Source organism: Epinephelus lanceolatus, chromosome 15 (assembly GCF_041903045.1).
Source record: "Epinephelus lanceolatus isolate andai-2023 chromosome 15, ASM4190304v1, whole genome shotgun sequence".
NCBI lineage: Eukaryota > Metazoa > Chordata > Actinopteri > Perciformes > Serranidae > Epinephelus > Epinephelus lanceolatus.
The window spans coordinates 29972561-29984184 of NC_135748.1; the positions used below are offsets into that span (position 1 = coordinate 29972561).

General features: G+C 39.1%; 1 protein-coding gene across 1 annotated transcript; it reads right to left on the reverse strand.

Moving 5' to 3' along the window:
- Nucleotides 1-729: 729 nt before the first annotated feature.
- spmap2 (sperm microtubule associated protein 2) lies at nt 730-8548 on the reverse strand. Its single transcript, XM_033643478.2, has 7 exons — nt 8519-8548; nt 5728-5803; nt 5583-5644; nt 5447-5504; nt 3055-3181; nt 1122-1281; nt 730-1047 (listed from the first exon to the last, which is right to left on the reverse strand). The coding sequence occupies exons 2-7, from the start codon at nt 5787-5789 to the stop codon at nt 773-775; spliced, it is 744 nt and encodes a 247-aa protein (XP_033499369.1). The 5' UTR covers nt 5790-5803; nt 8519-8548; the 3' UTR covers nt 730-772.
- Between the last annotated feature and the right edge of the window lie 3076 nt (nt 8549-11624).

Consider the following 11624-nt stretch of genomic DNA (forward strand, 5'->3'; position numbering starts at 1 on the left):
GACTCTTTGGTCTGAGCTGGGCTTTAAGTCCCCCACCTTCATTTAAAGTCCACAGGAACAAAATTAAACTTAAAAAAGCCATCTCAGTTTGCCTTTCCACTCTTCCAACCAGCCACTAACTCTGGTTTGGTTGAAATAAACCCTGAATTCACTCAGTTAGATGTGAAAATATGCTGGCTCCATACATGCTGAAATTACTGTTTATTTCAATAGAGTCTGGTGGGTTTGGCTATAGCAATTTTGGGAATGTTTCTGGTCACACAAAAAGGACCTTACTCTTTAACAAAGAGGTCTACCTCTGTAGGGATGCTTTCCATAATGTTGTCAGACACTCAGTGTCTGAGTCTGTCAGTGGCAAAAACAAGCACTTGTAATGGACGTATAGTGGTGGTGTATATTTGCCCCAAGTGGTTTGAACAGCCTGTTTCGGCGCTGCTGGCTGCAGCAGTGGCGCTTAATACTGGACCAAAAATTGTTGTTCCCATTACTCACACAGACACAACAACATGAGGACATGTGGATGTCAAGGTGGAAAAATACCAAAGCTACCCTTTGAATTAAAATCAGCATTATCCTAAAAATATCACAGAAGAAGTGGAAACTGTAGTTTTCAGTAGGTCCAGTGAATCCAGGCTGGCAGGTTAACAATATCATATAGCAGTAGGATGCAGCTGTACTATTTTACCCATGTGTGTATTCCGAGAAAATAAGAGGCCTTTGTCATGATTTTACATGAAAACAACTTTTATTAGAATAAGGAAACAGAGAACAATCAACACCTCTCCTGGGACCAGACCTCACCCTCCTTGTTTGAGCTACATTTGCGAGGCAGAGGCAGAGAGAGCTGTTGTAGCCGAGCCGAGGGGCTGGCAGAGCGGGCTGCTCGGCTAACCACATACGGATCGTATCCCTCAAAAAGAGCCTTCCTTTCTTTGGGACTGGACAGCTCAAGAAGTCTCTGGCTGGCTACGTAGTTCCTCGCCGCTCTGGAGACGGACCAGCACACCGAGCGCTCTCCTTTGAACTTGGAGTGGTCGTGCTTAGGGGCTGAGAGATAAAAGTAATTAGGTCAAATAGCAAGTAACACAATGCCACAGTAGAGCCAAATTTCACAGACTTACCAGCAAGTAGCTCTATGTGTGCTGATGCTTTGCAGGGTATGGGAGTCATGGGTACAGGTTTAGATTTGGGGCCAGAGCCCTCCAGTACAGACCGTCTTTTTGGTTGGGCAAGCTGGCAAATTCGTGAAGTAGGCACAGCAGTCTGCGTCCCTCTGTTCAACTTGAATCACATTTCAGATTATATTTGAATCACATTTCAGATTATATTAAACACACACAGACACAAAAAAGAACAATGCTGACAGTGTTGCTCAAGGGACAGTCAGTCAGACTGTCAGTCAACCACTTTGGTCCAGACTTAAATATTTCTCAACAACTGCTGGGTAGACTGGATGCATTATGAATGAGCTATTTGTGTTCAAGGCAGAATCAAGAAACTTTAATTTAGCCACCTGAAAAAGGCCCACCTATTAAAATCAATATCAGAAAAAGTGTACGAAATCTTTAGAATATTTTCACTGCTTTACCTTTTCGTCAGACAGCCCTTTTTGACTGGGAACCAAACTGAAAGTGAAAGTGGGCAGTGGTTGGCAGTGTCGTCTCACAACAAGAGGGTTCTGGGTTTAAACCCGAGGTGGACAAGCCCTCCAGGGTTTTCTCGGGGTACTCCGGCTTCCTCCCACAGTCCAAAGACATGCAGGTTAATTGGTGACTCTAAATTGGCCGTAGGTGTGAATGTGAGTGTGAATGGTTGTCTGTCTCTATGTGTCAGCCCTGTGATAGTCTGGTGACCTGTCCAGGGTGTACCCTGCCTCTTGCGCAGTGTCAGCTGGTATAGGCTCCAGCCCCCCTGTGACCCCCAACAGGATAAGCGGTTGTGGAAATGATTGAACAAATGACTGAAAAACACAAACTGATTAAGCGATCAAGGGAGCAGTTGACAAACAGCTCCCATGTTCAGTGAGGTAAAAATCCTGATTTTGTCAATGGACTCTGGCTTAGAGGAGAGTATAGACAAGTTGCAATTTCAGGTCAGCTCTCCATTGGAAAGGGAAAGTCTGATGGCAGACTTTGTCCGAAGACATTACATTTCGTCTTTCTTTGCCGGTATGAGGAGAAAGCAACAGTCCTCCTTTTGGATTGCTTCCGTCTTTCCTGTAAAAACTCTTTTCTCTTTCTGGACTGTGAGTGGATCATGGAGATCATTGCTTTGAGGCAAACTGGCACCTCTCCAGCTACCAGTCCACACTCCATATTTGGTCTGTGCTGGGGCTTGAATTGATGACCCTCCAGTTCCCAAGACAAGTCTCTATGGCCTTTGCCAATGCCGCCCCACAGCTGTAAAAAATATTCTGAATATAGCAGACAGTTAAAGTGATGTGGATTATTTTGGGTGGGACTTTTTTAGGTGGCTTAAATATGTTTTGTTGCTGACCCCTGTCCACAGCAGTACCTTACTTAGCTTCCGTGTTGGTACTCCGACTGCAAAACTGGGGGCATGCCGACTGACATCTGTATGCAATACACTGAGCATGGATAAGTATCTTATACAGCACTTCAAAAAATCTGAATTATCCCTTTGACGTTTTAGTTTTAACTTCATGCAGATACTTGAAAGTGAAACTCTTTAGAAGGGTGTATTGCTAAAGGGAGATATATATATATATATGTGTGTGTGTGTGTGTGTGTGTAAAACCAACAAAAACAGCTGCTATCACTTGCTCTATCAGGAAACTACAAAACCACTGAAACCACAGAAAGCAAAACAACAACAAACCTGCTGTATCTATGAAAAGCAACTGACAGACTGAAAGAAAACCTTTAAGTCCTTAAATTTCAGTTGTCAAACTTTCTAAACACCTGACAGCCCGGTCAGACAGCACTAACACAGCTGGCTGTGAAGTTTAAAATACATATTCATGGAATACTGCCAGCTTCCTCATGATCTGCCACACAGCAATGTCTCAGGAAATGGTGTGCGTGCGTTACTCACAGGAACAAGCAGTGGGCGGTCCGGCTGCCAGCCAGCTACATGGGCCCGTGGTTGAGCCAGACTACACAGCCGATCGGATGGAACGGCCCTGAGAGCCCATTCACTCACCTCCCATACAGGAGAAAGTCTGGGGAGGGAAGAATAGACGGGTAAGACAAGGAAGAGGACAAGAAACAAAGAGGAGGATGTTATATGAAAGAATGAATAAGACAAGTGATAATGAAGAGCGTTAGATGTGAGTAGGAGAGGAAAACGTGACTAAAAGAAAAGAGGAAGATGAGGAAAGCGGAAGAAAGGAAAAGGGCAGGAATTTAGATAAGAGCACAAGACACAAGAGGAGGACAGAAAGAAGAGGCAGAAGGAGATGAGTTTAGAAAGATCATAAAGCTGCCCTGTGGAGGTTTCCTGTCAACAAGTTGAGGCCTAACAAACATGATGAATGTTTTTCTCACCTCATCACACCTTTGCAAAGTCAATGAATATAACAACAACAACAACAACAACAACAAATCAACAAAATGAATTGTATCAGACACTCTCAGTGATAGAGTGAATGAGTTTTGAAACTGTCTAAAATATTGGTAAATTGTCATACAAAAGCTGGTATTTAAATGATGGGAGAATCTAAAATAATAGAAGCATGAACAAAATAAAGGCTTGTTACTGATACAGGTTGGAAACCTGAAACGACTGCATTAGAGTCAATGGAGCACAGCTGTGTCGTTGTCCGACCCTGGTCTGAGCCGACCCAATGATACGTTATGATTGGCCAGTCTGCCTCCGGGGGCGGGACTTAGCGAAGGGTCAATTGGACGTTTCCGTTTCCACTCCGATCCTATTTGGCCTGTGTGGACTAACGTTAACCAATTTTGATGCTCCTCAGTCTAAGGCCGTTGCTATGGCGTCCCTAGCAATGGAGCAGCAGAGCAGCGGTGATACCTCAAGAAATAAACACCGCAGAATTTTGTTGATTGACCAATCAAAATCAAGTATTTAAGAGTGCCATGTTACATGCCATGTCTACTATTTGAGAATTACAGAACTACAAGCCAAGTGTCCATTGGGTTCTCCTGGTCGCAGAACACTCTTCTAGGGGTGCAATCATTTTCCTCATTTATCACCATAAACTCAGCCATGTTGCAGTTAAGAGGTAGGTTTTTTCTTACTTTGGTTGCTAAGGTCCTCTATGCAATGGTTTAGGCAATTCCTTAAGTATAAGACCGAGATGAGGAGAAAAACTTAAGGAAATTTTAAGGAGAAGAATTAAGAATGTTTTGTGCAACTGATTTACTAAAAGGAAACCTTAACTCGGATCAAAGCAAAGCCTTAACTTAAGGAGCTTTGTGTAACCGGCCCCAGGAACTTAAGACCTACAGAAATGAATTAGTTTTACAGTTGATACATTTTTTCAGTCAGCAGAAAGGGCAATACGTGTGAGAGACCAACCCAATCACCAAAAATAGTTTCTGAAAAAAACCATAGACATGTTACATTTGTACATTATTTTGTAGCGAATACGTTGAACCTTAACATTTCTCAATACTGTGGTTACATGTGGTTAGGTCTAGGCACAATAACCACTTGATTATGGTTTGGAAAAGATCTTGTTTTCACTTAAAACACCCATGTTTGGTGGCAAAAACATCGCTGGAAAATGCTGCATTGTGTCGCTAAACTCACCCAAGGTCAGTGCCACAAACCAACCTAGTTTCACTCTGAAGACATCGAAATCTAGTGCCTGGGTAGTAACTTGCGAAGTCAGATACTGACGAAAAAAGCCATCCTTAATGTCGGTATGATGTAGCCGGTCGCTGTTATAGTTTAACGGCGCTCAGCGGTGTCAGGGGCAAACGTGGCAGGACAAGAACGAAAGTTAAGGCGGCGAAGTCTGAGAAGGGCAGGTGGAAGGGATGGTAGATGGGTCCAACAAACATCCACTTTGCACTTTCACCCAGGAGCAGAACTTAGTGTCCCAGAACATCAACAACCAACGCACCCAGGGTACCTTTCACATCACATGTGGACGATGACGGTCAAAGATCAAACGTCGATGTGTGACGAGGTTGGAGTGAGAATGTGTTGGGCGAACACTGGTGGAAATGGATCGCCAGAAGACAACCTGTGTTGTTTGTTGGTTTTGGAAAAGTGGTCTTTATCTCGGCAGGCATATTCCCTAGGTAACCATCCCCTCTATCTCTCAATAACAAAGTCAGCTCATAATCACATCACCACAGAGGTGTCGATATGATTTGCATGAAACATGCAAATGTAACACATTCATGGTTTGCATAAATCTACAATGCAAACATTTTCTTCTGGTGACTGGATTGTAAGAACTAATAGTTGGATATTAGTTGTGTTATTCATCAGTAATCGTAGAACTTATACTTACGTGACTTGAGTGTAGAACTTTTTGCTTCTACATAGCTCCGACCAGCGAGGGGTTAACTCTACAAAGAGAAACAATTACACACGGCATCACAGAAAAGCAATACAGGGCAGGTTTGTAAATGAGTTGAGAGTTGTACCAATTTTGGTGGTGGATCCAGTTTTCTCTGGTGGCAGCTGATCCAGCCAATACACAGAACGACTGGGAGATAAAAAAGCAAAGAGGCCTCATCAGAGAAAGATGGAGACTTCGAGTGATACAGATTCGGGTTTGGTTAGGCCTACCGGTCTGGGTGTCTGAGGCGGTTGGGTTTGGGTTGAGCGAGCTTCTGCGTCAGAGTTGACATGGAAACAGATGACGCTGATGGGAGAAACAGAACATGTTGAAATGATCTAGCCAATAATACAATGATAATGTTCTGTTACATACAGCGTGACAAATACTTTAATGCTGCTGGCTTACTTGTACACTTGTAGATATTGTGGGTTATAATGTAACAGGAACATGATGTTAAGCTAGACCTGAAACACTTGACTGATTAATCGACTGACAAAAAATAAATTCAGTACAATTTTGCTGATAGATTAAAGGCCTTCCACTAATTAAAAAAAGTGTTTTGCTTGTTGTCACTTCACTTCACGCTGCAGAATGATGTGGGCCATATGCAAAGTTTGACATTTGAAGGCTGTTTTGTACATTCATCCGCTGCAGGTGGAAAATGTCTCTGTGCTGATTTGTGACATCACATCACAGCTAGTTTGGAAGCCAACTGTGGTTCAATATAAAACTTAGACAAGCAACCTTGAGCGCACACAGAGAGAATAGACTTCTCAGGAAAGTTAGAGACATCATGTCTGGTATGTTTATTCAGATATTCTAGGTTTTTTTTTAAAATTAGGGACAAAAAGTGAATGTAATTTAGAGTAAAAAAAGTTATGCATACTTTTAGACATGCCTTTAATAGCTTAAGGCGTTTATTTATCAAAAAAAATTCAGACCATTAGCTGGTTACAGGTTGTGAAAATGTGCGAATTTGTGTGAAATAAATATGTTTGTGTTTTGAACTGTTGGTCAGACAAAATAAGCAATATCAAGATGTAACCCACTGTGATGGATATATATGCAACCTCCTGACATCTCATAGAATCAGTGAATTGATATACAGTACAGGCCAAAAGTTTGGACACACCTTCTCATTCAATGCGTTTTCTTTATTTTCATGACTATTTACATTGTAGATTCTCACTGGAGGCATCAAAACTATGAATGAACACATGTGGAGTTATGTACTTAACAAAAAAAGGTGAAATAACTGAAAACATGTTTTATATTCTAGTTTCTTCAAAATAGCCACCCTTTGCTCTGATTACTGCTTTGCACACTCTTGGCATTCTTTCGATGAGCTTCAAGAGGTAGTCACCTGAAATGGTTTCCACTTCACAGGTGTGCCTTATCAGGGTTAATTAGTGGAATTTCTTGCTTTATCAATGGGGTTGGGACCATCAGTTGTGTTGTGCAGAAGTCAGGTTAATACACAGCCGACAGCCCTATTGGACAACTGTTAAAATTCATATTATGGCAAGAACCAATCAGCTAACTAAAGAAAAACCAGTGGCCATCATTACTTTAAGAAATGAAGGTCAGTCAGTCCGGAAAATTGCAAAAACTTTAAATGTGTCCCCAAGTGGAGTCGCAAAAACCATTAAGCGCTACAACGAAACTGACACACATGAGGACCGACCCAGGAAAGGAAGACCAAGAGTCACCTCTGCTTCTGAGGATAAGTTCATCCGAGTCACCAGCCTCAGAAATCGCAAGTTAACAGCAGCTCAGATCAGAGACCAGATGAATGCCACACAGAGTTCTAGCAGCAGACCCATCTCTAGAACAACTGTTAAGAGGAGACTGCGCCAATCAGGCCTTCATGGTCAAATAGCTGCTAGGAAACCACTGCTAAGGAGAGGCAACAAGCAGAAGAGATTTGTTTGGGCCAAGAAACACAAGGAATGGACATTAGACCAGTGGAAATCTGTGCTTTGGTCTGATGAGTCCAAATTTGAGATCTTTGGTTCCAACCGCCGTGTCTTTGTGAGACGCAGAAAAGGTGAACGGATGGATTCCACATGCCTGGTTCCCACTGTGAAGCATGGAGGAGGAGGTGTGATGGTGTGGGGGTGTTTTGCTGGTGACACTGTTGGGGATTTATTCAAAATTGAAGGCACACTGAACCAGCATGGCTACCACAGCATCCTGCAGCGACATGCCATCCCATCCGGTTTGCGTTTAGTTGGACGATCATTTATTTTTCAACAGGACAATGACCCCAAACACACCTCCAGGCTGCGTAAGGGCTATTTGACCAAGAAGGAGAGTGATGGAGTACTGCGGCAGATGACCTGGCCTCCACAGTCACCGGACCTGAACCCAATCGAGATGGTTTGGGGTGAGCTGGACCGCAGAGTGAAGGCAAAGGGGCCAACAAGTGCTAAACACCTCTGGGAACTCCTTCAAGACTGTTGGAAAACCATTTCAGGTGACTACCTCTTGAAGCTCATCGAGAGAATGCCAAGAGTGTGCAAAGCAGTAATCAGAGCAAAGGGTGGCTATTTTGAAGAAACTAGAATATAAAACATGTTTTCAGTTATTTCACCTTTTTTTGTTAAGTACATAACTCCACGTGTTCATTCATAGTTTTGATGCCTTCAGTGAGAATCTACAATGTAAATAGTCATGAAAATAAAGAAAAAGCATTGAATGAGAAGGTGTGTCCAAACTTTTGGCCTGTACTGTATATCATACATTTTGAATGTATATTATGATGAAAATAATTATTTGACTACAATGCTACCAAGTATTACACTCTATTGGTGATACGTCTCAAAAAATGTATTACACCCAATAAAAACGTATTCATTTATATCTATTTTCCATTTAATTCTCTCTATATAACTAGTATGAACAGCAGAAATGAACATACAGTCTATGGAAATTAATCTCTAGCTGATGACATTGAAACTGCTGAACACACACAAAAAATATTTATCTTTAATTTAAAACCTTTAAGAAGCTGTTTACCTGTACTGTTCTTGTTCTGTCGTGGTGACACCAACACCTGCTGGTTGCTATGTGATCAGGTGACGCTGGGCGGGTACAGTAACAAAGATCCTTTATTACAGGTTGAGTTGAGATGACCAACTCTGCCTTCATCCGTCGTGCTATGCAGACACGTATCTCTCACTTCATCACTCAACAGGTCTCTTTACTATAGAAGTCGATTTTCGCAAATGTGATGAAAAGTAAAAAAGATCTTGCAAGTCATTATGATGGGAAGCTCCTGAAATAATCACTTCATATCTCATATTATTGATGATAAACTTATTTAAAATAATGACTTACTTGTCTCGAAATAATGTCTCAGTATCTAAAATAGTCTATATGATAACCAATACACATTATTTTAATATACTGTCATGATTTTGAGAAAGCTTCACATTATTTCAAGAAATTAAGTCATAATTTTTGAAATATTAAGTCATTATTTTGAGATACAAAGTAATTATTTTAAGATATGAAGTCATCATTTTTGAAATACTAAGTCATTATTTTGAAAATTAAGTCATTACTTTGAGATTAAGTCATTATTTTTGAATATTAAGTCACCATTTTGAGATACAAAGTCATTGTTTTGAGATATAGTCATTATTTTAGAATACTGAGTCATGACTTCGAGATACAAAGTCATTATTTTAAGATACAAAGTCATTATTTTGAGATATAGTCATTATTTTAGAATACTGAGTCATGACCTCGAGATACAAAGTCATTATTTTAAGATACAAAGTCATTATTTTGAGAAATAGTCATTATTTTAGAATACTGAGTCATGACTTTGAGATACAGTCATTATTTTGAAATATTAAGCCATTATTTTGAGATTTAAAGTCATTATTTTGAATATGGTCTTTGTTTTGAGATAAAAAGTCACTGTTTTGAAATAATAAGTAATCATTTTGAGTTACAAAGTCATTTTGAAAATTAAGTCATTATTTTGAGATGCAAAGTCACAATTTTGAGATATAGTCATTATTTTAAAAAAAATATTTAGTCATTACTTTGAATTACAAAGTCATTTTTTTAAGATACAAAGTCATCATTTTGAGATAGTCATTATTTTAGAATACTGAGTCATGACTTTGAGATACAAAGTCATTATTTTGAAATATTAAGTCATTATTTTGAGATATAGTCATTATTTTAGAATACTGAGTCATGACTTTGAGATAGTCATTATTTTTGAAATATTAAGTCATTATTTTGAGATTTAAAGTCATTATTTTGAATATTGTCTTGAGATAAAAAGTCACTATTTTGAAATAATAAGTCATCATTTGAGTTACAGTCATTTTGAAAATTAAGTCATTTTGAGATGCAAAGTCACAATTTTGAGATATAGTCTTTTTTTAAAAAAAATATTTAGTCATTATTTTGAGTTACAAAGTCATTTTTTTTAAGATACAAAGTCATCATTTTGAGATATAATCATTATTTTTGAGATGCAAAGTCACAATTTTGAGATATAAAGTCATTATTTTAAAATATTAGGTCATTTTGAGATAAAAAAAGTCATTATTTGGAAACATTAAGTCATTGTTTTGAGATATAAAGTCATTATTTTTGTAATATTAGGTGATTATTTTTAGATATTAAGTCAGTTTTTTGAGATAGTTTCTCATTATAATTTACAGGATCTTTTTTTCCCTAATGCGGAAATGGGTTTTCACACTTTTACCATGGTTAAACTTGAATACAACATGGTTTCTGAAAAGAGGAGCAGAGTGAATGCTCTTACTCCTCTCAGGTAATAATGACACTCCTCTAGGGAAGTGTTGGCTGAAATATTAGAGATATATATGATGTAGTAATTCACTCAACCTTTGTACAGAGGATGATAAATACACAGCAAATAAAACATATAGACAAACTTACCAAAGTGCAATTAAAGGAGCGATCAAATGAGCAATAACTAAGATTTTAACACAATAAAAGGACTTAACCTTAAATATCTACACATATATTATCACTTTTTATCGCTTAAATATCACTGGTTTAATATGGTCTTGATTTAAGTTACTATTTTATTTTACTGTAAATCACTTTGCTTTAAAAGTGCTTTACAAAAAGCTATTATGACTGACCTCAGATCCAAACATTCCAGGCACAGGTATGGTCGACGGACTCATTTGAAATGTTAAAATTATCAGGTGATTAAACTATTCTACTGTACTTTATTCCACCCAATCCCATTTTATTAATCACATATTACAAACGGTAGGAAGTTCAAACAGGAGAAGACACACAACAGCAGACATCTCTAATAGACAATGACTTGTGTGGCTGTAAATATTATTTTTTTTTTTTAGCTAGGATTTTGACTAGTTTTTATTTGTTACATTTAGTTTTTCATACAAGGCTGTACAAGAGAGCTGGATGATGAGTAAATGTTCAAGCTCTCGTTCCTAACTTGGCCTGAGAAGATAAACCTCAGTTTAGGTAATCCCAAACTGCAGAAAAAGACCATTCAGGAGCAGCTCCTTTAACTTACCTTCAATTCCCTGACCTTTACTTACCTCACTTAGTTCAGTGCAGAACATGAGTTCAAGGGTAACTTCAGTGTTTTCAACCTGGACCCTATATTCTCATGTTTTTGTGTCTGGGTGACTGATGGGAACAACGATTTTTGAAAGCGGTCCAGTATTGATTGAGAGTGCCGCAGCTGGCAGCCGCAATACAGGGTGTAATATAACCACTTGGGGCATTTGTGCACCATCAATATACGTCCCCTTAAAGGGTTTGGTTTTGCCACTGACAGGCTCAGATTATTATTCTAAGTGTCTAACAACATTATGGAAAGGAATCCTGCGGACATAGACCTTTTGTTAAAGAGTAAGATCCCCGAACCAGCCCCAAAATCACAATCACCAAACCCACCAGACTCCATATAAATAAATAGTCATTTAACATGTATAGAGTCAGCATATTTTCACATTAACTGGGTGAATTAAGGATTTATTTAAACAGAATCAGAGTTTGTGATTGTTGGAAACCTGAAAAGGCAACTCAAGATGGTTTTAGTTTGTTTTGTTTCTGTCAACTTTGAATCAAGTGTGTTTTATGATGATAT

Bases quoted from the DNA above. Each gene is read 5' to 3' on its own strand.
- spmap2 (XM_033643478.2), bottom strand. From the start codon at position 5,789: ATGTCAACTCTGACGCAGAAGCTCGCTCAACCCAAACCCAACCGCCTC. The intron at 5,645-5,727 runs GTAGGCCTAACC...TTTATCTCCCAG, and splicing joins CGCCTCAGACACCCAGACCG to TCGTTCTGTGTATTGGCTGG. The intron at 5,505-5,582 runs GTACAACTCTCA...TTCTCTTTGTAG, and splicing joins TGGATCCACCACCAAAATTG to AGTTAACCCCTCGCTGGTCG.